The sequence below is a fragment of the Phascolarctos cinereus genome, unplaced genomic scaffold (assembly GCF_003287225.1).
Source record: "Phascolarctos cinereus isolate Bilbo 61053 unplaced genomic scaffold, phaCin_HiC Scaffold_5;HRSCAF=322, whole genome shotgun sequence".
NCBI classification, from domain to species: domain Eukaryota; kingdom Metazoa; phylum Chordata; class Mammalia; order Diprotodontia; family Phascolarctidae; genus Phascolarctos; species Phascolarctos cinereus.
Window position 1 is genome coordinate 43,359,424 of NW_027555958.1, and position 25,104 is coordinate 43,384,527.

The 25,104-nt window shown below is 45.5% G+C and overlaps 1 protein-coding gene and 1 long non-coding RNA gene across 2 annotated transcripts in view; one reads left to right on the plus strand and one right to left on the minus strand.

Annotated features, from left to right (window-relative positions):
- Positions 1 to 25,104, minus strand: part of LOC110220926 (uncharacterized) — a 75,028-nt gene that overhangs the window by 48,381 nt on the left and 1,543 nt on the right. Inside the window, exon 2 of the long non-coding RNA XR_013486845.1 lies at positions 24,796 to 24,966. This is a non-coding gene — a long non-coding RNA (uncharacterized LOC110220926). The remainder of the gene's footprint in view (positions 1 to 24,795; positions 24,967 to 25,104) is intronic.
- On the plus strand, positions 13,456 to 21,888 carry SELENBP1 (selenium binding protein 1). The gene is made up of 12 exons (XM_021005083.2): positions 13,456 to 13,553; positions 15,849 to 15,902; positions 16,223 to 16,335; positions 16,543 to 16,728; positions 17,420 to 17,540; positions 18,671 to 18,853; positions 19,201 to 19,379; positions 20,084 to 20,162; positions 20,263 to 20,384; positions 20,731 to 20,823; positions 20,995 to 21,113; positions 21,441 to 21,888. Exons 1-12 carry the CDS (start codon positions 13,550 to 13,552, stop codon positions 21,601 to 21,603), a joined length of 1,416 nt encoding a protein of 471 aa, XP_020860742.1. The 5' UTR covers positions 13,456 to 13,549; the 3' UTR covers positions 21,604 to 21,888.

Here is a 25,104-nt window from a genome sequence, read left to right on the forward strand (position 1 = left end):
ATTATATAATTATTATTATTATTATTATTATTATCATTATTATTACTTCTGTATTACAAACCCCAAGATGACTTGGGCCCCTCGCCCAGGGATCTTGTCACTTCCACATCACTGACCAGTTCTTCCTCGTTGGTCAGAATTAAGTACAAAAAGAGCAGCTCCCCCTTGTTTCCTCGTCCCTCTGAAAGATCCACCATTCCTTTTTCAACTGTTACATTATAGCTACAAACTACCATAAAACCAAATTAACAGGGAGTGTCAGGGAGTTGTCTGCCCCACCTATGGAACTGCAAACCCCAAATATCATAAAGAGATGTTCCAAATAACCATATATGAAAAATACCATAAGTAACTTTCCTTTATGAATTCCTTACTCCCTATAACTTGCCATATCCTTGTTGGTCTACCAGAATCAACAAAAGGGTAGCTTGAAAATTTTTTGAAACGTAGCTTTTGGAGAGCCCTTTCACTAAGTTTGGGCAAGTACTAGATTTCAGTAGTCCAACGATATTCAATTCAATTTTCTGTGGCCATCTCTTCCCTGCATATATGTCTTGTCCTAGTAGAGCGCATATTCTTTGAGGACATAGGCAGGCTCACTTTTGTATTGTGTGCTGAGCATCTAACACGGTGCTGACATGGAACAAGGTGTTCAATAAATGTCTTTTAATTCATCCAAGCATTAATTTACATATGGCAGTTCTAAATGTTTCCTTCATCTAGATGTGGTCTTTGGGAAGATCTTAGGAAAGGACATTTCATTTAATGTCATAGAGGAGAGAACTAGGAATTGGGATGTCTGGGAAGTTGACCCCACTCTGCTCTTAATACCAAGAGTACCAGAAGGCAAATCACCCAAATACTTTGGGTCTTTTGGGACATGGAGTAAGAATCATCTGTCTTGGGACCAAGGAGAGCCTCTGAGCCTCCTGAGCAGTGAGAAGACTGGTTTCAGACTGAGTTTAGAATGATGACACAGGGATGGGGCCTTGGGACCCAAAGATTCTTCCCCAACCCAAAGCAGAAGTTTTACTAGGAGCTTTGATGGGATAACAGGGGCCATTTACTGAGGATGATATAATCTTTTCTCCCTGGGGCTTCTATAGAATGGGATTCAAGCCAAATGGTCTTCTGAAAAGCCAGGGATGATGCTATAAAAGCTACTTTATGATTTTTACTCTGCTCCTCTGGAGCCAGACCTGAAAAAGCCAGGGTAGAACAAAAGGCATTGGGATCCCTGTGTCCCAAGTATGGCGGTGAAAGATGCAATGACTGAGGAAACAAAGTTTTGATCTTCCAAATATATCAATTTATTAAGCAATGCATGGTAATTGCCCAAAAAACCTGGACCAGACCTCCTCAGCTTAGGCCTGGACCCCGAATACAGGGGGAGACAGACTTTTACAAACTAAAAACAATCAAGGAAGGCCAACTAATTAAAAGGAAACAATACAACATTATGTAATCTGATTTCTAACTGGATGAAGAATTAGGAATTTTCCAAGTTGGGCGGGGGAGAGCGAACAGGTGTAATTCCCTGAAAACCAAAAAAAGAGGTGCCCCACAAGCCACTGGGGCCTATTCTAGACCAAAGAGGAATGACTGTTGATAGCACAGTTATTTTTTCAACCCCACCACTCCACCCCCTTTCCTTATAGCTTTCCTACCCCCAGAGACAAAATAAGAGACAGAGAATGACAAAAAAAAATGAAAGAACCCCACTTCAATCTCTTTTTTCCCTCCTTCCAGTCAAGGGTTCATAGCTGATCCTTGACAAAACAGTAAATTAGGACAAAATTTTCTTTGAAGTTCCCTTGTTAGGGTCCTCAATTTCCCCAGTTCAGCATCTACCTCACTTATCTCCTCCTTCTCCCAGGGTTCCCAGGCATCTCCTGTTGTCATCTTTTCCTTCAAGAAAGAATGCAGATGGGGCAGGTAGGTGGCGCAGTGGATAGGGCACCGGCCCTGGATTCAGGAGGACCTGAGTTCAAATCCGGCCTCAGACACATAACACTTACTAGCTGTGTGACCCTGGGCAAGTCACTTAACCCCATTGCCCAGCCAAAAAACAAAAACAAAAACAAGAAAGAATGCAGATTGATTTAAAAATGAATTTATACTAAAATGTTGATGACTTTATAAGGTATCCCTCTAAGGGATACTTTGATGGCTCCTTGGTCCCAAAGGTATAAGGCTTCCCCATAGCCCATCCTTGCCTTCTCACCTCATGGGTCTTGTTCATGTTCTCAAAAGGTTCCTTCACAGAGAATCTCCCCAATGCTTTAGAGGCTCTTTCACATTTTGGGGGTACTAGTGTAGCAGAGGACGGTCCATCTGTTATGCCTCGTTCTCAGTGAGTAGCCCAGACTTTTTTCTAGTCATACATGGTTAATGTTCCTCATGTCCTTGAAGACTTTTTCTGCCATTTCTTGCATGCAAACCATTCTCGGCATTATGCCATAGTCTGCTTTGATCCATTATTCACTTATCTATCCATTGTCTTTTGAGTCATCTACAATTTGGATTCTCCTGAAATTGTGTTCTTCCACAGTCTGTAGCCATATAGCATCACCACAAGATCAGTGGTGTTATAAATTAGATCAGCTTTTGCAGAAAGGTTAGAAGCTTGGGGTTATTGAAAGTGCTGAGTGTGGTTTCCCACAAGTAATTAAGTCAGCTCTCTTCCCCCTCTTTGAATCTAAGCCCAATCCATTGCCCATCTGCAACTATGTACTGGTAGGCTAACTCCATCCCATTGTATGTTATAATCAAGGGACTCTATGTTCTTCACCCACTGAGCTTTTTCTACATGGATGATTAGGCCAATCTCTTTCGAACGGCCACGAGCCATTGAGATTCTGGGGCTTAATGCAGTCAGCACAAAACATTCCACAAATAAAAGTATAGGGAGAAGAACCTCATCATCTAAACCTTCTTCAACAGGCATTTATTAAGCACCTACCATGTGCTAAGCACTCTGCTAGGCACCAAGGATACAGGAGGGGAAAAAAGTCCTTGACCTCTTCTGTCTCACACTTTCCTTGAGAGCCTCCCAAACACTGAGCTAGCTCTGGCAATGCATGTGTCAACCTCATTATCAACGTATACATCCCTGGAAGTATACTGCCAAGGGGGTGGGAGGTAATCCCACACATATACGGATGAGTAAATAGAAATATTTTTATATTACATATTGCATATACATATATACACATGTATGTTACATAGATATAGACACAGTATGTGGCAGGGTGCAGCTAGCTGGCACAGTGGATAGAGGACTGGGCTTGGAATCAGGAAGACTCATCTTTATGAGTTCAAATCTGGCTTCAGACACTTACTAGCTGTGGCTAGTCATTTAACCCTGTTTGCCTCAGTTTCCTCATCTGTCAAATGAGCTGGAGAAAGAAATGGCAAGCCACTCCAGCATCTAAGCTAAGAAAACCGCAAATGGGGTCATGAAGAGCCGGACACCACTGAAAATGACTGAACAACAAAAGTGTGTGTGCATGCATACATGCAATATGAGGTAAGCTAGAGAGAGCCATAGTAACCTTCTGATCTACCCATATCAGACAATAACCTGGGGAATGAACTTTGGGCATAATAACGAGCTTCTCTACTGTTTTAAGTTTGCAGAGCAGTATGAAGTACTTGCATTATTACCCCCACTTTACAAGTAAGAAAAATGATCCCACACTTCGTACTCTGCACAATACATCCACCAGGACGGTGGTGAACACCTTCGGCAGACAGAGATCTCCTGTTTTACGCCTTGCTTGATGCTGATGGCCAGAGGATCCTCGCCCCATTGCCTGTGTAGTTGCACCTACAAAGGAATCTCAGCATATGCATGTAAGGGAATATGCCATTGGAGGAGAGCCTTTAAAGCTTTGTTTTGTTCAGTTGAATTAAACAATTTTCTTGCTGTCAAAAGTGAACAAGCGTGGTTGGCTGTTGTCCTTTGTTCTGGAAGAGGACCAAAATAACATCACCGTGTTAGAGTCAAAGCACAGTGTGTCTGACTGTGGCTGATCAGACCAACACGAGAGCTCGAAAGGCTCTGCCACAGGCTGGGCACAAATAACCTACGTGCACATTTGGGGTGGATTCTCTAAGTCTGCACATCTTGTGCTTCTTTTGAGCTATTTCAATTCTGCTTTGCTCATAGGGCAAAACACCTTCTCTGGAGAGGGCACACCATGATGAGCGGTCCTGTGCCAGTGTCCCCCATTTCACACAATCAATTCCAAAGTCTTAAGAGAGACCTCGAGAGTGCCCTTGTATTGCTTCTTCTGACCACCACGTGAGCACCTACCCTGTGTGAATTCTCCATGAAACAGTCTTTTTGGCAAGTGTACATTTTGCATCTGAACAATGGGGCCAGCCCATGGGGTTGCACTCCCTGCAGTAGAGTTTGAATGCCTCAGACACATAACACTCACTAGCTGTGTGACCCTGGGCAAGTCACTTAACCCCAATTGCCTCACAAAAAAAAAATCAAATCCCAAGCACCTTTAAAATTGTGTTACCTCAAGCATAATTTTTAGTATCTTATGTATGTTTTATTATGAGTAGCTCCAACTGCTTTTCTTGACTTTATCATGCACTCAACCCAACACTCCATTGCAGCATAGAAATCCCCCTCGATTCTCAAAGGTTCTCCTAGCAGTGCACAAGCTCTAACAGGTCCTACCAAGCAGGCAAGGATCTGACTATTGTGTCTTCTGTCCAAGGATAAACTTAGCTAAGCACGGAAGGGTTTATCATCAGAAGAGTGGCCAGCAAATGGTGAATTCTTTAGTTACGGTGACTCATGGAACTCTGACCTCTCTGACCTCTGTGGTAGCTTTGGGAAACTGGCTTAGGAGAGCTATCTGTGGGCCCCTGGCACAGAAACCGGACCACTCACAGCTGAAAGGATGAAGAGCAACTTGATCTTTCCTGATGGGGATAAACTCAATCTATCTAGTGCCACGTGAGGCACCAAAGCACATCTGCCTTTAGCTACCGCGGGTGAATCCCTAAGCATGTTAAGATGTAGGTGGCCTTCTTCTTAGTGCCCCTCAAATAACCCGCCTCAAACAAACCAGTTCCGACCCTGGTTGGGTCAGTCTAAGAGCACCATTTTCTCTCTTTTGGTTCATTATGCTCCCATTTGGAGGACCCCAGGAAAACCTCTAAATAAATTCATTGTGTAGCTCCTATCTAGGTTTCCCCAAATGTGGGTGACAGGGTCCTCAATTCCCACACAATATACTCACTGCATATCAAGTGTGCCACAATCTTTATTTCACTCCCCTCCTCCAAGAAATATATAAGGGTTTATAGGAGCCCATGACAGAGTCAGAGACATCAAAAACAGCCTGTTGGACTCCCTCCAAAAAGCAAACACTTTGGGAACTGTGGAACAAGTACTCTCCTAACCCCAAACCTGAGCTACATGGGAATCATGGAAACAGCAGAGGGATTTGGCGAAGTTCAGGTCTCTTGGCCCTCCGTGAGTCAGTGAGTCAGTTAGTCAATGAGCATTCATTAACCATCTGCTACGTGCCAGGCATTGTGCTAAGCTCTGGGGATACAAAGAAAGGCAAAAGACAGTCCCTGCCCTGGAGGAGCTCACATTCGAATGGGGAAGACAAGAGGACAAATCGGTACAAACAAGCTATGTAAGAGATAGAAAGGAAATAATCTACCGAGGGAAGGCACTGGAATTAAGAGGGCCTCCTATAAAAGGTAGGATTTTCGTTGAGACTTGATGGAAGCCAGGAGGCAGAGAAGGAGAGGGAAAGCATTCCAAGCATGGGGTACAACCAGAGAGAATGCCCAGAACCAAGAGATGGCTCTTGTAGGGGACAGGCAAAGACTCCCTGGATCAAAGAGCTGGTGGTATAAAAAGACTGGAAGGGTGTTGGGGGGGAGGGGGGCAACGGAGGTTGTGAAAGACTTTGAATGCCAAACAGATGATTTTGTATTTATGCTGTTGAGGAAATTATATCCTTCTAAGTGGTTGGGACCCTAACATGTGAACTCTCAACTGATAGTTGCTACCTATGAAGCATTTCCCAAAGCTGGCGCTACACAGAAAACCTCCCTTCTCCGTTAGATGCTGGGATCACATTACCTAGGGAATTCAAGACTCTCCCCTCCCCTACAGAGAAGGTCAGCACAGTGCTCAGAAAGCGTCCTTGTGCTTTTGCCCCCTGCTTCCATGTGTGCTCTGGGACAGGAGGAGGAGGAGGAGGAAATTGCTCCCGCTTTCCAAGGATGAATTTGCAATCTTGAAGTCTGCGGGGAAGTGAGAAAAAAGCAAAACCAACTTAATCAAATGAGGCGTTTGTAAAGCACTCAGCCTAAAAAAAATATTTGTTCCCTTCCTTTTTCCTTCGGCCACCTCCATTTTTTACACCATGGACTATTCAATTCGGCAGCCGGGAGGTAGGTAAGCAGATGTCCAGGGAATAAAGGAGGCATGGCTGGGCCCCACCTAAACAGTGGGCCAGGTGAAGTACTCATCAGTTAGATCAGTGGAAGGAACTCCAGGGTAGGAACTCTGGAGCTGAAAGGGTTAAGTCCTCTGGGAACAATTCCTGGACTGGGCAAGCAGATGGCCAGGGAGCAGAGCAAAACATTGCTTCAGCCTTGTGAGTCTGTAAGTTTGACTCTCCATCAATGCCCAATGCTCTTTAGAGCTGGATCTCCAGCGCTTTTTGAGGAAGATGGGCCCAGTCCCTGGCCTGCCAGAAAATATGGCCCTGAAGGGATTGTCTGAACAGTGAAGAGCTGAAGGGACCTGAAAAATGTTTCCTGGTTTGATATTTTAAGTGTCATCCTTCCAGGAGGGTAAACTGGCAGTTATAAGTTATGTAGCAGGTGCTCATGTGTGTCCTGGGTTACGCATTCCTTTTGTGTGGGAGAAACTAATTCTACCTGATTTACAGTGTTTACTGAATAGCTTTCTACTGCCCTACCTTAGAGAAAGTCCCTAGACCAGAGGCAAATACAAGCTCTAAGTAATTCTCCCTGGGACTCCGACCCCTCTCACCTCCAAGACTAAACCTGACCCACAGGTTAGGCCCCTTTAGTGGGGAGAGAGAGGCGTGAAGGCTCCCAGCCTCCTGGTTCTGGCAATGGTTCTGCATGGGTTGATCCACTGGGATCACCCCTCACACGCACACAAGTAAACAACTCACCTGTCACGCAAGCAGAGTGACAAGGCAAACGGCGGGCAAACAGGAGTTATATAACCATCCAGGCCTTCTAACTGAAGTCCCTGGTCTGCCCTCTCTTAAGAGCTCTCCCAGAAACTCCATCCCCTCCTCTAGGCCATCAGCCCTCCCAAGTATCCTGTCTGGTTCCTTGAAAACAGACTTCAAGCTACTGATTCCAAAAGGATTTGCTGCTGGGTCAGACAATGTTTATGGCAAAAAACAAAAACAAAAAACAAACAAACAAACAAAAAACATCAAAAACAAAAAAAACAACTCTGGGTTCAAGGTAATACTGGGGATACTTTTTGACTCTTCACAAAAAATCAAAGATTTGGGAGGAGAAGGATAGAATAAATGCCAAAGTTCTCTCTCTCTGACTGTCTCTCTGTTTCTCTGTCTCCCCCTCTGTAACCTAGGGGAACATTTCTACAATCTTATTTTTGCCTCTAGTAAAGAAAATAAGTGAATCAGGGAGGCTCTGGAGTTTCTGAGAAACAAGCTAAGGTATTATTAGAAGGTAATTAACTTGATTATCATGCTTCTGTAGGCTTTCAAACTGAACCCTTCCCTTCCTAGCCAGAGTACGCTGACTGAGTTATATTGTTTTTACCTTGCTTAGGGATCAGTCCTGGGTCTTACCTGGGCAGTGAAAGCACCACAGAGATTAGCCAATCCAATCTTCTCACTTCACAAATAGGGAAACTGAGGCACAGAGAAGAAAAGGGACTTGCCCACTGTCACACAGATAATAAACAGCAGAGCCAGGATATGACCCTGGACTTGCCTTCAGGTTCTCTTTCCTCTGTCTCTCCTCAGGCCTGAAATATCTCCATTGGACGCAGCAGTCCTACAGGCCAATTTTCCCAACCAATGGCCCTGGCTTTGTAACAAAAGTTGTAAGGATAAAAGGAGCAGGAAGCGTACGTATTGAGGGAAAGAATCAGGGGTCAGAGAGATCTGGATACCTGGATATTGACAGAAACACCCTGTAGTCAAATGACAGGCATAAAACCATGTAAAACATACACTTAGCCGTGGCTGGTGAATTGCTTTTTTCTCTTTCTTTTTTTTTTTTTTGCAACTTGTTACAAGGAATGTCTCACTGGATAGGGAAGGGAGAAGAGATATAGTTGGAAATAAAGGTGCTAGAAAAATAATAGCTATCAATATAAATGATAGTTTTGAAAGAATATGCAAAATAACCTCTTTCTACAGTCAATGACACAGCCAGTTTTGACATGAAGAGAACAGTACTGGCCCCATCCCTTTCCCATCTCATGTGTTTGGCTTCCTCACAGCCAACTCCATCTCTGCCTCTGTGGTAAGATTCAGAGAGCTGAGAAGTAGGACATAGAGGATACACTGCCTTCCTCCACTGGGTTTCACAAAGCATTTTGTCTTATACTTGTCTAATGTCTTTACTGCATTTAAGATCTTCTCATCCTTGCTAGTGATGGTTCTGTGCCTCTATTTCTTTCCTCAATTAAACTCCTTGAAAAAGCTGTCTACATTGAGTGATTCCACTCACTTCCTCACCTCTCACTCTCTTATAAACCCTCAGTATCTGGTTTCCAACCTCATCATTCAGTTAAGATGACTCTCTTTAAACATTCCCATATAAACCAAAATATCTGTAGCAGCACTTTTTGTAATAGCAAAAACTTGGAAGCAAAACAGATATCCATCAATTGAGGAAATGCTAAACAAATTGTGCTACACAGCTGTAATGGAATATTACTGTGCTGTAAGAAATGAATATGTATGATGCATTTAGAGAAGCATGAAAAAATTAATGCAATCTGATGCAAAGTGAAGAAGGAGGAATCAAGAAAACAATATACACAATGACCAGGACCAGGGTGTGTTGGAGCCGACGAACTGCCAGCAAGACCCATTATTATGTTTTCAGTGTGAGCACAGAGCCCTCAGAAGTGGACTCTGCAAGTCACTGCTTGCTAGATTATTTGTTGATTGTCCAGACTAACAAAAGTGTTGGGGGAAATTACAATAATACAGATTAAACTTAAGAGTGTGTCCTGCATACTTTTTCCCAAGAGGGATAGTTGTTAAACATTTATCAGAATACCCATGACTGGGACTGTGTAACCAGAACAAAACAACCATAAAACAATCAAAAGGAAATGTTACAAAATTACAAGTATGACTCCAAAGAAGAGAAAGGAGGAGACACCCTGAAATATACTCCTTTGCAGAGTTAAGGGGCTGAGAATGTAAAATGTAGCATATATTTTCAGATGTTTTCAATGTATTGATCATTTTTGCTGATTTTTCTTTTTTTTTTCCTCTATAAATATTATTTGCTATAGGCAATGACTCCGGAAGTGGGGGGGGGGGTGGAGGAAGGGGTATTGAGAGAAATTTTGGTGATATAAAAAAAAGTTATCAATTTAAAAATGTATATATATATGTGTGTGTATGTGTATATATACAATATATATATATATATACAATATATATATATATATATATATATGCTTTTTTTCTTTCCAAAGTTATCTAATGTCCTCAGTCCTCATCCTCCTTGACCTCTCTACAGCATTTAACACAGCTGACCATGCTCTCTTCCTAGACACCCTTTCCTCTCAGGATTTTCATAACACCTAGCACCTTCCTATCTTTCCACTCCTCTTACACATTACTCTCTTCCATGCACTCCATGGTGCAGCCAATGTGGCCTTCCTTCCAGTTTCTCATACGTATTGCTCCATCTTCCATCCCCATGGCTTTCCACAGGCGCTCTCCCAGGTCTGATATACTCCCCTTCCTCCCCACACTGCCTCTTAAAATCTGTGGCTTTCTTTAAGACCCAGCTCAAACACCACCTTGTAAAGGGGACCTTTCCTGCTCCACTGCCCAAGCTGCCGTGAGGTTCCATCTATTCTGCAGGTAACTTGTATGTCCCTATTTACGTACATTAGAATGTAAGGTTCTTGAGGTCAAGGACTGTTTTTGCTTTTTCTTTATCTCTCCAGTGCTTACTTAGCACAGTGCCTGGCACAGTGCTCGGTAAATGATTGACTTATTGCTCTATATTAGATTATAAGCTCCACAAATTGCAAATGGTTGGGGGCAAAAAAGAAAGGATTCACTAAGGAGGTGGCATTTGGGTTGGGCCCTCAGGAATGAGCTGGATTTTAACAGCTAGATATAGAAAGGGAAGACACTTCAGACTTAAGAAACAGCAGGGTCAAAGTCTTGGTAACATGAAATAAGAAGATGCATTTAGGGAAGAGACAGGCGACCAGCTTAGCTGAGGTTCAGCATAGGAGAGGAGGAGTGAAAAACAAATATGGAGAAGTAGGGAACTGGGTAGGGGCCAAAGCATGGAAGCTGAAGAGTTTGGGTTTTAATAACAACAATAATGATGATGATTATTATTATCTAACCTTTATATAAGTGCTTATTACAACCACCTCTTTCCTAAACTTTGCAACTCACAGGGCTTTCCACACAATAGACCCTTAATAAATGGGGGGGGGGGAACAAGGCTCCCAGATGGAGACATGCCCAGTGGGGCCCCTCCTCTGGGTATTTCTACTTTTAAAACATGCCTCCTCACTCTGAGGTCCAAGATAACCCCCGAGGGCCCAGCTTTGTTTCCTGTTCATCCTAGCTGGTTTAGTGAGCCCACAATTACACTCAATTTTAATCTTGGGCCTAAACCTCCTTTTCTCTGGCACCCCAGACTCTCTAGCTCTATAAAACCCCACCCTGGAGCTTTCATCTAAGGAGATTAAAGTGCTTTCTGCAGACAAAATGTCACCCATTGGGCCTCAGCAGGCTTCTGGGAAAAGAGAACATAAATGGAACAGGGATCATTCCTGCCAAGGAGCCAGTTTGTGGGGACAGGGAAGACAACCTCCAAAGACAAAAGAAAGTTGTGCAAGTGGCCTTCGCCTTTTCTTTGCCTCTTCCTTTGACAAGCTTCAAAGTTTCAGGGATGTCACTAATTTGTGTGGCAAAGTGAATGGATGAGAAGGCCCCTACTGTTGGCTATCCCCCATCTTTGCTGTGCGACAAACTCCCTGAGTCTTAAGCTTACCTCTCTATTCATCCATTCATTCAACAAATAGCATAGGCAAGGGACTACACTAGGCCCCTGGAGGGATACAAAGATGAATCAGACACTGTCCCTGTCCTCAGGGAGCATATAACGTGGTGGGGAGCTATGACAAACACACAAACAACTGTTGGGCATGGTCATTACATAAAGGTACCACTTGTTATAGGGGAAGAAATTGCAACTAGTTGAGGACAAAAAAAAGGAAGGAGTCATTTAAAAAGTGGTATTTGGGGTGTGTTACATTAAAAATAACATTGGTGATTCCATTTTGCATTTATCCACCATTTTATAAAGCTGAGTTTCAGCTGCTTATAAGTCACCTGATTTTGGAGAAGTTTCAAGATTACTCCCCTCCCCAAAGGTCACTTTAGTTAAGGAATGTCACAAAACTACCCCTCTCTCTCTCAAATCAGTGTCTCCCAATCCCCTCCACCAATAAGAAACCAGATGTCTCAATCCTTATAATTCTGTTTTTCACTCCTTCCAAACTGTATATTAACTGTGTAGAAAGCAAGGTTCTGGGTCTCTGGCTACCAAGGGCCTTGGACCTGATTTGTTTCTGCAACCACATGCGTTGCTCAATAAATCAGTGTCTTGATGCAATCACTTGGTTTCTTTGTTTCACCCATTAACAGTTGGGCCCCAAAGAATAAGTTGGATTTTAATGAGAGCCATGGAAAGGGAAGGCACTTCAAACTTAATGAATAGCATGGCCAAAGGCTTGGTGACATGATATCACAAGATGCATCTAGGGAAGAGATAGTAGGCCAGCTTGGCTGAAGTTGAGCAGAGGGGAGGAGGAGTGAAAAATAAATATGGAAAGACAGGAAGGGGCCTAGGCATGAAGGGCCTTGAATACCAGGCCAAAGAGCTTGGATTTTAACAATAATAATAACTAACATTTATATAAATGCTTCCTAAGTACCAGGCACTATGCAAAGTGCTTTACAAATATTATCTCATTTGATCCTCACAACAACCCCATGAGGTAGGTGCTATTATTACTCCCATTTTACAGTTGAGGAAACAGGCAAACAGAGGTTAAGTGACTTGCCCACAGTCACACAGCAAGTAAGTATCTGAGGCTAGATTTGAACTTGCGTCTTCCTGATTCTAAGCCCATTGCCATCCACATATTATCTATCTAGCAATGATGAGTCTTTGAAAATATTTGATCAGGGAAGTGACGTGATCAGAGAAGGAAGACAGATGTAACACTGTTGTGTCAGGGACATGGTGGAAGGGAAGGAGAGAATAAAGACCAGAAGTCCAATTAGAAGCTACCTCCCCTTGACACCTGTCCCTCAGTCTGTTAGGCTGTTGGTATCTACAGCCTTTGCCAGGTGTTTGGGTGACAAAAGGAGGGACTATTATTGTCATTATTAACATTACCAGGAGTAGCCCTTAGGAAGCTACTGTCTAGGTTTGAGTGACCCAAGGGCAAAGGAGAGTGCTCCCATTTTATAGAAGGGAAGACCAGTGAACTTAATTGTCTTGCCACAACTATGCCTGGGGAGTTGGCAATGCCCTCCATACCTTATCCCCTAGCCCTCAGGGAACTGAAGAAAATTGGGCTGGGAGATGAGGGGGTGGCAAATACTTTCCCTTATACTTCCACCTTCTGGAAGAGGAGAAGGTAATAAAGACGATAATAATAGGGAGAATGCTATTTCTCTCCATTTCAAAACCCAACATTAACCCCTTTGTGGTCAGAATCTGATCCCCTCTGCCTAACCCTGGACTAGGGGTGAAGGTGGGAGGGAGAGTGAGATGCTGACGGTCAGTGGAGGGCAGCGGAGCCTAAGCATGAAGGGTGGACCTTAGGCCTGTTCTCTGGGCAGTCTGGATTAGGGGAGGAGGAGGAGGAGGTTCTGTTGGGGCCAGAGGGCCTGGGATATGAGAATAGACTCTGAGAGAAGAGCAGATAAAAACAACCTCCAAAACAATGAGGGAACCCAAATGTGACTGTGGATACATATCCACGCAAGGGGTCACTTTTCCTCCTCCTCCTTACTGCCCCTTCCCCCACTCCTTTAATTCAAACAAATGCCAGAAAGCCCGACCACTAGGGAAAAGTCCTGGCCAGCCAGCAGCGGCCTGTGCTCCTTCCCTCTGGCCCTGGCCCTGGCCGGGCGCCAGGGTCCTCCCCTGCCCCACCTCCCATCAGTTACATAAATTGCCTTCCCTCTGCCCCTTCCCAGTCCACAATTGCAGCCTCTACCAGCCACAGCCAGACTGCAGAGCAGAGAGCAGCATGGGTAAGAGCAAGGCCACCCTCCCCCCTTCCCCTACACAATTACAGACACCAGGAAAATTTGGAGGAGCCTGGGCCCTAGACTTTCCTCCCCAAGTTATTCTTCTCTCCCCTTCAGCCAATGCCTTTCGTTTGTTAAGGCATTCTGTGGGTATCAAGAAAGACAGAGTAGAGCGTCCTTATCAGGCGTGGACTTTTCTGTCCCTCCCAGTTGAGCTGGGCCTGGGATTCCCAGACTATGTCCTACCTACCAGTGTTGCGTTCACCACCACCCCTCTTCTGAAATTATTATCAACTCCACCACGAGGCCAGCCACCCATTGACCTTATGTTGCCTCGGGTGGGTGGAAGAGTAGCATCAGCAGCGTACCCTCTCCAGGGTCAGTGAACCCAAGAATCATACCCTCACCCCTTCCAACCCCGGCTCTGGTCAGCCCAGGCAGCCAAGATACCCAAGGCCATTTAGGGAAAAGAAATCAGTGGCCAGTCCTCATAGGCTTCAAGTACCCTTCCCATTGTCCAAATAGGCCAGCCCTGACTTGTTAACCCTGTCTGGTAGATAGGACGAGGCAACAGAGTTTTGGTCACCACCATGAAAATGTGACATTCTTGCCCCTAGCAGCCTATGTGGGCTGCATGCTTGTCAGTATGCCTAGAAGGTATCCCTGTTGGAGATTTTCTTGGGTGCTCAAAGACCCTTTTTCAACATGATGGGGTGAGAGGACTGGAACTGAATAGCATCTGGAACCTCTGAAAGGCTGATGGAGGAGGAGCTAGAAGCGGTTAGGTGGGAATGGAGAAACGAAGATGAGAAACTATCATTCCTATTCTCATGCTTCCCTATCATCTTGGAGAGACCCAGTCTCTTCATGACTCCTTTTGGAGCAGTTTGCCATTTCCTTCTGCAGCTCATTTGACAGTTGAGGAAACCGAGGCAAATGGGGTTAAAGGACTTGCCCAGGGTCACACAGCTAGTGTCTGAGGCCAGATTTGAACTCAGGTCTTCCTGACTCCAGGCCTGGCACTCTGGACACTGTGCCACCTGGTTGCCATCACCTTGGAGAGGTTTTTTGTCTCTGATTTTCTCCAACTCCCTCTTGATCTTCTGTCTTTGTGTCTCAGTATTTCTGCCTTTATATCTTGGAGTCTCTGCCTCTCTCTGCTTGTGCCCAGGGCTCTCCCCTGTATAGTGCTAAACTATAAGCGGAGGGCCATAAAGTGGCCAAACAGTCTCCTTCTCTGCGGTCCCTCCCAAGCTCCACCCGAGTGGGACACTACCCAGATCCCAGTTCTATTCTGGACCCAACATCCCAGCAGTTCCTTTGTAGCCATTGCCCTGCTGATGCTCCACAGTTTTACCAGGTTAACCAGGGCAAGGTTAACATCAGGAGAGTCAGAATTGTGGGGATCCAATGAAGAGCGTCTCTCGTTCTCCACCAGCTACCCCACAACATTCCTGGAGCAGAGACCAGATTAGCTGTGATGCAAGGAGGTTTGGAGCAGGATCAGCACCCTTCCTTTCTTCTCTTAGCCTCTATTCTACCCCAAGGGGTACTCTTTCTCAATTCACAGCTCTTCTCTCCAGTCCTTCCAGGCTCACCTCCAAAAGCCAAACTGTGGGGTATCTAGCAGCTGCCGAAGAGGAAGTCTCTGCCAAAAATAATTCCTTTCCCTTAGAATCATTCTGGAACATCTTGTTCCTAACTCCATTCCAATGATTTCTACCACTGCCCTCCCCATAAACAATAACACCACAGCTTTCTGGGAATGGCTACAGGATGTTACCCCTAAACCGCAGCAGCCCCTTAAACCTCATGGACACAGCTGGACTATCCCTGGATACTACTGTATCCAGGCTTCTAGTTATATACTGTGGGTTTCTGGTAAGAAGTCCCAGGGAGGGCAGGGTATTGCCTAACCACACCCGGTGTGGGTCTGTCTTAGGAGTTTACTATTGTGTGCTCTCTCCCAGCTTGGAGAGGATTACTGAGACTCCTCAGAGACTCTACAGATTATCAGCAAAAAAAGGTTTTCAGTTTCCTGGATGCAGTTCCCTTAGACACATACATGCATGCGCAGTCTCTGGCTTATACTTTCCCCTCTCCTGACATTCTAGTTAGAGAAAGATGAGGGAAAGGTGACGATGGAGGAGAAAACAAGGGGAAGGTGGGGAAACTGAGTCAGATGCCTGTGCCAGCTGAGCAGGTGACACAAAGTATGGGGTAAGCCTGAATTGATGTCTATAGCAGGGCTATACAGTAAAACACCTCTCTAATCCCAAATTTCTGTTTCTTTCACAGCTAAATGTGAAAAATGTGGCCCCGGCTATCCTACCCCTATGGATGCTATGAAAGGCAAGTAGATCTACTGTCCTGGGGTAGCCTGGGAGTGATGAGAGGTGCTAGTAGCCCCAGCACTCGCATGCTCTTTGGAGAAGCCAAAAGGACGCTCTGACCTTGAACTATGTTAGGCACCCAGCCGTAACTGTGGGTGCGGCACCTCTGCTGAATGAGCAGCATTTGGCTTGGTGTTCCCCTGCCTCTTCTCTGGGCTTCCCATGTATTCTGGCCCCTTCCTCTCCCGCCACAGTGCCAATTCTCAGACCTCACCTAGTTCCCACTGCTTGCTAGGTCTGCGTAGGCTGACTCCCATTGTTTATTCCTTGACATATCAGGGCCCCGAGAGGAGCTTATCTACCTGCCCTGCATCTATCGAAACACAGGCACAGAGGCCCCTGATTACCTGGCCACTGTTGATGTGGACCCCAAGTCTCCTTACTACAGCCAGGTGAGATTGGGCACCAGGCAGCAGGTGCCCCTCCCCCCACCAAGGTGCCATCCAAACTCTTGGTATACCTTTGTTGTCTTTTCTCCATCGCAGTTGCTCCAACTTGGCGTCTCAGTCAGATCTCACCTCTTTCTCGGTTTGGGGAGCTTTTTGATAAACCTCCTTCCTCCTTCCCCTACTCAGCACTCTTCCCCTCTTTGCTCCCAGGTGATACACAGGCTGCCAATGCCACACCTGAAAGATGAGCTGCACCATTCAGGCTGGAACACCTGTAGCAGCTGTTTTGGAGACAGCAGCAAATCCCGAACCAAGCTCATCCTGCCTAGCCTCATTTCCTCCCGCATCTATGTGGTGGATGTGGACTCAAATCCCAGGGCCCCAAAGCTGCATAAGGCAGGTTCCTCTCTCATCTTGGCCAGGACCAAGTATCCACAATGTCTCACCTTCCCCATTCTGCCTGCCCCAGCCCTCTGTTCCTAGGGGAAAGGGAGAACTCCCCCAAATAGATTCCATGAGCATAAGGCAGGTTCCTCTCTCATCTTGGCCAGGACCAAGTATCCACAATGTCTCACCTTCCCCATTCTGCCTGCCCCAGCCCTCTGTTCCTAGGGGAAAGGGAGAACTCCCCCAAGTAGATTCCATGGGCTTTAGTGGGAAGGAGGAAGAAGGAAAATTAGATCTTAGAAGGGGGAGACAGAGGAATAGGAGAAGCCTGGGATATCCCCATTTGGGAAGATCTCTCTGTACAGGATAACCGGGGGCACAGAAGACGGCCAACGACGGCCAAGCACTTGTATTTCCTCATGGGCGTGACTAGGAACCACTGGGCTTGGAATGAAGCAATCCAGGCTTCCGAGTTCTGTTATGCCCCTTTTCCAAAGAGGCAATCACTAGAATAGGAAGGGGAGTTTCTGATGATCCAATTAAGATTTAGGAGACAAGTGCCTCATCCCTACCTCATTTCTCTCAAGTATGTAAAACCACATTTTGAAGAAGTTGAAAGGAAACAGGGAAGACATGAGGACGGTGGGGAGAACGCTTGACCACACCGGCTGCTGACCCCCTACCCCCAACTTCCATCCAGGTTGTGGAGCCCACAGAAGTGATGTCTAAGTGTGACCTTGCCTACCTACACACCAGCCACTGTCTGCCCAGTGGGGAGGTGATGATCAGCACCCTGGGGGATACCAAGGGCAATGCTAAAGGTACCAGGGCTGCTGGGATATGAAAGGGAAAGGATCTGGTGCGCTGGGACTTCTCAGCATAGGGCACAGACCAACACATCTAGGTGGAAGTTGCGGAGGCAGGGTGAGGGCTAGGTTCGCCTCAGGATGTTGGGAAGCAATCTAAGCTGCTTCTGACACATTAAATGAATGAATGAAAAAGCACCAGAGTGCTTCCTTACATGCCAACCACTGTGCTGGGTACCAGGGACTCAAACAGAAAAGATAGGCCCTGCTCTCAAGGACCTCACATTCTAATGGGGGAGACAATCCATAGAGGAAATGTTGGCCCCAAGTCAGATGGACAAAGCAGCTGTTAATGCATCCTCCTGAATGTCCTTTCTATTAATAAGATGATGTTTATTTCTGGTGTTGAACATCTGAGAGTGCCGAGCACTTCAGCGGTAAGAATCTTCCAAGAGGCAGGTGTTGGGCCACATGTCCATGAGGACTGGTCCCCTAGATGATGGCCTTAGAACTGGGTTTTGGCCTTGCTTTGTATCCCCAGTGCTTTACACAGTGCGTGGCACACTACAGGTGCTTAATAAATGGTTGTTGACTTAGTCTGGTAGGCACTGCTCTTCCTGGAACTTGAGTTGACCTGCCTCAAAGTGGGAGTTAGCACTTGGTGGTGGTGAGGGTGGTGGCAGGAATAATGGGTCCCTTCTCCACGAAGGTAATGGAATGCTGTGATAAAAGGGATGTAGGGAAGATTTCCTATCAACTGTGACTCTGGTCAACTCATTTAACTCCTACAGACCTGTTTCTTCATCTGTAAACGAGAAGCTGGATTACAAAGTCTTAAGATCCTAGGAATGGGAGACCCTGTCAATCCTTTTAGCACTCAGTATATGTGAAGAACTACCTGCCTTTAAGGGCCAGGAAGCAAAGCAATGACAGCATGGTGCCAGGGACCAAATACCATTTGTTTCCTTCCTGAAACCTCTCAATTTCCAGAACCAAGATGTTGCAATGTGAGAGGGAAGATGGTATTGGGAGATAAGCTATTGGGGATTTAATGCTGCCTGGAAGTATGTACATACGTACAGGGCTAGTTTCTGGAGCGGGATGGGTGTGTGCGTTAATCTCTCTGTAATGTCTTCCCTCCTCAGGCGGGTTTGTGCTGCTTGATGGGGAGACATTCGAGGTGAAGGGGACATGGCAGAGGCCTGGAGGCACAGCTCGAATGGGCTACGACTTCTGGTATCAGCCACGGCACAATGTCCTGATCAGCACTGAGTGGGCTGCCCCCAATGTGTTCAAGGACGGCTTCAACCCTGCACACGTCTCTGCTGGTGAGGGGTCCCTCCATATGTTTCACGCCTCCTATTCTGATTCCCTATTTGCTCCTGAACCCTGGATCTCATTTCTTAGTCCTTCCAATTTTTACATTCCTGAACAGCAGACTCTTGGAGGCAGGGTCTAGGGGGTGCTGAATGTTCTTTCCTCCATCCTAAACTCGGCTCTGATTTCGTATTTTCTCTCTTCCTAGGACCTTTTGCCCCCTGCTTCCAGCTTCTTGCCTTGGTCTTTAGCCTTGCTCACCACTGTCCTCTTTCAGCCTTCAACCCCATGCTTGTGTCCTGATAGCTAAATATTCCCTGTCCCTCCTCTCTGTGCCCTAACCCTCCACCCCTCTCAGGGCTGTATGGGAGCCAGATGAATGTTTGGGACTGGCAGCGTCGGGAGCTTGTACAAACTCTACAAATGGAGGATGGGCTTATCCCTTTGGAGATCCGATTCTTGCATGACCCAGCTGCCTGCCAGGGCTTTGTGGGGTGTGCCCTCAGCTCTAATATCCAGCGCTTCTACAAGACTGAGGTGAGAGGAATACTACTGTGCTGTAGGAAATGAAGAGCAGGCTGGTTTTAGAAAACATGAAAAGACTTGCAAGACATAATGCAGAGTGCAACGCGCAGAACCAAGAGAACACTGTATACTTCATAGAGTAACTGGCTGACTAAGCTATTCTGAGTAATATGATCACTCAAATCAAGTACCCAGGACTTAGCAAGGAAAATGCTATCCATCTCCAGAAAGAACTGCGCATGGAAGGACGGGTTGTACGGTTCCACATACTGCCGTTGCTCAGTCATTTTCTGTCATGTCTGACTCCTCGTGACCCTTTTTGGGGGTTTTCTTGCCAAAGATACTGGTTTCACATATACATCTATATCGAATGTTGGCCTTCTCTAAAGTGGGCTTGGGAATGAGGGAGACAACTCGGAAATCAAAATATAAGGCCCCATCTCTATTAACCTTCATATCCCTCATTCTCATATGCCTATCAAATGGTTCCATGAGAAAACAAGTCCACGGGTGCATCTTCCCCATCCCTAACTGCACATTCCCATGGTCTTGGTCCTCTTAACATACTCAAAAACCGGACAGCACAGCAGGTGTTCAATAAACATTTGGTAACCAACCTTTCCCTCCTTCTGATCTGAGGGGGTCTGAATCTGTCTCGGTTTCCCCCCACCCCTCCTGGTTCCTGAACTCCCTGGTGCTCTTTACCTCTGATACAGGGAGGGAAGTGGGCAGTTGAAAAGGTGATCCAGGTGCCACCCAAGAAAGTGGAGGGATGGATGCTGCCTGACATGCCAGGTAAACACCAGGGGGAGGGCTGGATGGAGGCACGGGCATGTTCCTGCTTCCTGGAGGTAGGGAATCTGGGGATCAAGTCATCTTTCTTCCCTCCCCTCAGGCCTGATCACAGATATTCTCCTGTCACTTGATGATCGGTTCCTCTACTTCAGCAACTGGGTGCACGGTGATGTGAGGCAGTACGACATCTCAGACCCTCAAAGGCCCCGCCTGGCCGGACAGGTTGTACAGCTGGGGAGAGACCGATGACAAGGGAAGGAGTGAGGGACGGAGTAGAGGGAAACCAAAGGGAATGAAAGTTGAGGAAAAGAGGAAAAAACAAATAAATAAAGGAAAAGAGGACATGATGGGGGAAGGGGGGGGGGGAGCCAGGACAGGTATTTGAGAAGACAAAGGAATCAAGAGAGAAGGAAAGACAAGAAGCCTAGGAGGGATGGCAAGAGAGAGTGGAAAGGCAGCCCCAGGGGCAAGGGTGAGGGGGATAGCTGCGGGTATTGGGATCAGTGACCTGGACACAACTCAAAGGTGTGGAGAGAGCAGTCACCTGCATCACTTCTCTCCGGATTAGATATTCATTGGGGGCAGCATTGTTCGGGGAGGCCCAGTGAGAGTCCTAGAGGATAAGGAATTGAAGTGTCAACCAGAGCCCTTGGTCGTCAAGGTAAAAGCACCTCCTTCCCTCAGGAATGAAGATCTCCCACGATCCCCCTCCCAAAGGCCTGGGACCCTGACATACGAGCAGTTTTCCTCTAACCCTAACCCTGAGCAAACCTAACCTAACTGAGACATATCTCAGCAGAAGCTATCAGGATCTTTGTGCTCCTTCCCCTAGGGTAAGAAGATTCCAGGGGGTCCCCAGATGATCCAGCTCAGCTTGGATGGACGGCGTCTCTATGTCACCACCTCCCTGTACAGTGGTTGGGATAAGCAGTTCTACCCTAACCTCATTAAGTAAGAGCCAGCCTCTCTTCCCCAATCCCTGTCTTTTCCCCTCCACCACTCCCAGGGAAACTCCTTTCCAAGCTTCTCTCCCAGAACACACACTCCCGTATTACGTAAGTAGAAGCTCAACTCCCATGATCACCCTAAAAACTTTCCCCTAAACACCATCCCACATAAGTCTCCACTGCCAAGTTGGGGAGAAAAATTCCCATGGATTGGTCAGTAGGGGAAGAGGTGAGGGGGGAGTGAAAAAGAGGATCACAAAGGTTGGAGGAGGCTTTACTTTCTCCTTATCTCATATATCTTCTCATATCTCATATATCCCTTTTCTTCCAGGGAGGGCTCAGTGATGCTGCAGATTGATGTAGATACAGAAAAGGGGGGCCTGACACTGAACCCTGACTTCCTGGTGGATTTTGGGAAGGAACCTCAGGGCCCAGCTCTAGCCCACGAGCTCCGCTATCCTGGGGGTGACTGCACCTCTGACATCTGGCTCTGAAGCTGGCCTCTCCCCTACTACTGAGCTCTGTAGGGCCTAGTCTTCTTGGTAGGGGCCTTTGTTCCTTTCCAAAAGCCTTCTGGCTTCCTTCCCCATCCTACCCCACCACAGCCCTTTCAGGAATCTGGTTTGGAGTCTTGAGAATTACCTCCCTCTTTTGGATCCCTAATTGTGTTTTGCTCATTATCTGCTATTTTTATATGACTTCTTGGCTGACTTTAGTGTTGCCACTATCTCCCCATCCCCCCACTCCCACTGGTGGTGGGCATTAAAGAATAAACTGAATACTTTCCTTTGAGTCTTTTATAACTGGGGAAGACAGGCATTTGTCGATGTATATTCCCAGCAGGGATGGCCCTTTATGCTTAGGGTAAGGAAACATACAAGAGATTTATGAGCTTGTAAACCTACGTCCACCTGTACGCTATCTGTGTCTAGTTAGCCCGTGTGATTAGAACAGGGTGCTAATGAAGCCAAAAATCACTGATGCATTAATTAATTAGCTTTCCTATCTTCCATGGCCACAGTCTACCACCCTTCTACTCCCAGCTAGCCACTGATGAGGTCACTAGGAGATAAAGAGAAAGGGTTGTCCCTGTGGAGATAGTATCTGAGGCTGTTTCCTCAGGTGGAAAATGAACAGTACACCATGCTTCCCATTATTCTCAATTCAGCATATATTTATCAAGTATGGAGGATGTAGAGACCAAGAAAAAGTCTCTACCACCAGGAAAAATACAACCTACATGTGCAGGCACACAATATAAACCAAACTGAAAAAGGAGAAAGGAATTGATACGTAAGTTTCTGCTACTGTAAATGTGCATGAGGCCAGAGGGACTATTCTTTAAAGATCAAAGGGGCCGAAACCAATCATGCAAATTGACCATTGTTCTGCTGAAGGATTTCCTGCCATACCAACCCCTGTCACCCTCTCCCCCATCCCAAGCCATTCCAGATCTTCAATTGTATTAGAAAGCAGCAATCATCAAAACTGCTTGGTACTGGCTAAGAAATAGGGAGGTGGATCACTGGAATAGGTTAAATATGCAAGGGCACAGTAGTCTATGACTATAGTAATCTATTATTTGATAAACCCAAAGACCCCAGCTTCGGGGATAAGAACCCACTCTTTGAAAAAAAAACTGCTGGGAAAACTGGAAAAGAGTATGGCAGAAACTAGGCATAGACCCAAATCTCACACCATTATACCAAAATAAAGTCAAAATGGTTTCATGAGTGAGATATAAAGGCTGATACCATAAGTAAACTGGGAGAACAAGGAATAGTTTACCTATCAGATCTACGGAGAACAGAAGAATTCACGATCAAACAGGAGATAGAGAACATTATGAAAAGTAAAATGGATAATTTTGACTACATTAAATTGAAAGGTTTTTGCACAAAGCCAATGCAACTAAGATTAGAAGGAAGGTAGAAAATTGGGAAAGAACTTTTACAACCAGTCTCTCTGATAAAGGCCTCATTTCTAAAATATAGAGAGAATTAAGACAAATTTATAAGAACACAAGCCATTCCCCAATTGATAAATGGTCAAAGGATATGAACAGACAGTTCTCAGATGAAGAAATTAAAGCCATCTATAGTCATATGAAAAAATGCTCTAAATCATTATTGATTAGAGAAATGCAAATCAAAACAACTCTGAGGTACCACATCACACCTATCAGATTGGCCAACATGACAAAACAGGAAAATGATAAATGTGGGAGATGTGGGAAAATTGGAACACTAATACATTGCTGGTGGAGTTGTGAAATGATCCAACCACTTTGGAGAACAATTTGGAACTATGCCCAAAGGGCTACAAAAATGTGCATACCCTTTGATCCAGCAATAGCACTTCTAGGGCTATATCCCAAAGAGATCAAACAAATGGGAAAAGGACCCACATGTACAAAAATATTCATAGCAGCTCTTTTTGTGGTGGCAAAGAATTGGAAATTGAGAGGATGCCCATCAATTGGGGAATGGCTGAGCAAGTTGTGGTATATGAATGTAATGGAATACTATTGTGCTATAAGAAATGATGAACAGGCTGACTTCAAAAAACCTGGAAAGACTTATATGGTCTGATGCTGAGTGAAGTGAGCAGAACCAAGAGGACTTTGTACACAATAACAGCCACATTATGCGATGACTAATATTGTTAAACTGAACCCTTCTCAGCGTTATGAGGATCTAAGACATCTCCAGAGCCTCGGGATGGAAAATGCTGTCCACATCCAAAGAAAAACTAGAAGTCGAATCGCTATCACTTATTTTTACTTTCTATTGAGTTTTGTTTCATCTTTCTGGTGGTTCCTCCTATTGGTTTTAATTTTTACTTACAACTTCACTAATGTGAAAATATGTTTAATAGGAATGTAAACGTAAAGCCTATATCAGATTGTGCGCCATCTTGGGGAGGATGGGGGGGAGGAAGGGGGAGAAAAATTTTCAACTCAAAAGCACATGGAAGTGATTGCTGATAAATCAAAATAAATTAATAAAATTTAAAAAAAAAATTTTTCAAGCCAAATTTTCAGTAGAAAGGTCCCCCAGCCTTCACTGGTTGCTGGATTAGGGTGAATGAATTCCTTTCGCCTCTTCCCTGGCCTGAGTACAGACTGTGTGCACCCATATCACCTCTTTGTCTCCTGAAGAGTCTGAGGATAAGAAATCCCTTCAATTGTCTTAAAGCTTGGATAAGCCTAATGAAGGCACTGCTGCTACCACACAGAGGTCTGTTTCTCTTTCACATGTTTAGAGAGCAGGTACTAGCCAGGAAAGATTCTTGTTAGTGACACCTTCTGTCCTTTCACACTCTGCAATTCTAGGGCTAGCCTTACGTCTTCTACTCTAGGGGTTCTTAACCTGGTCTGCAAACTTTTTTTAAAAACTATTTTTGTAACTATATTTCAATATAATTGGGTTTTCTTGGTAATCCTAGGGATTTTATTTTATGCATTTCATTAAGTCAATAAACATTTTTATTAAGTGCCTCCTATGTGCCAGAAGCTCACAATCTAGTGAGAGGAGGCAACAAGCACACAACCACACAGAAACATGCCATGCAGCTGTGGCTCAGTTGCGCTGGGCTCTCCACAACTTCATTTGGGGTTTGCCGTTTCCTTCTCCAGCTCATTTGACAGATGAGGAAACTGAGGCAAACAGGTTTAAGTGACTTACCCAGCTCGGAAATCGCTGAGGCTGCATTTGAACTCAGGTCTTCTTGACTCCAGGTCTGGTGCTTTATCCACTGAACCACTTATGGCTTCTTGTAGAATCTGAGATTTTAACTGGAACTTGAAGAAAGCCAGGAAGCCAGGAAGCCAGGAAAGGGAAAGCCAGTGAAAGTGCCTGGAATACAGAGAGAGAGTGACTTGTTGGAGGAATAAGTAGGAGGCTAGTGTTGCTGGACTGAAAGGAGGCAGAGTAAGGTCTAATAAGGCTGGTAAGGTAGGAGGTGGCTAGTTCTAAGGGCTTTGTGCCCTTAGA

Bases quoted from the DNA above. Each gene is read 5' to 3' on its own strand.
- SELENBP1 (XM_021005083.2), top strand. The intron at 17,541-18,670 runs GTACCAGGGCTG...TTCCCTCCTCAG, and splicing joins TACCAAGGGCAATGCTAAAG to GCGGGTTTGTGCTGCTTGAT. The intron at 20,163-20,262 runs GTAAACACCAGG...CCCTCCCCTCAG, and splicing joins GATGCTGCCTGACATGCCAG to GCCTGATCACAGATATTCTC.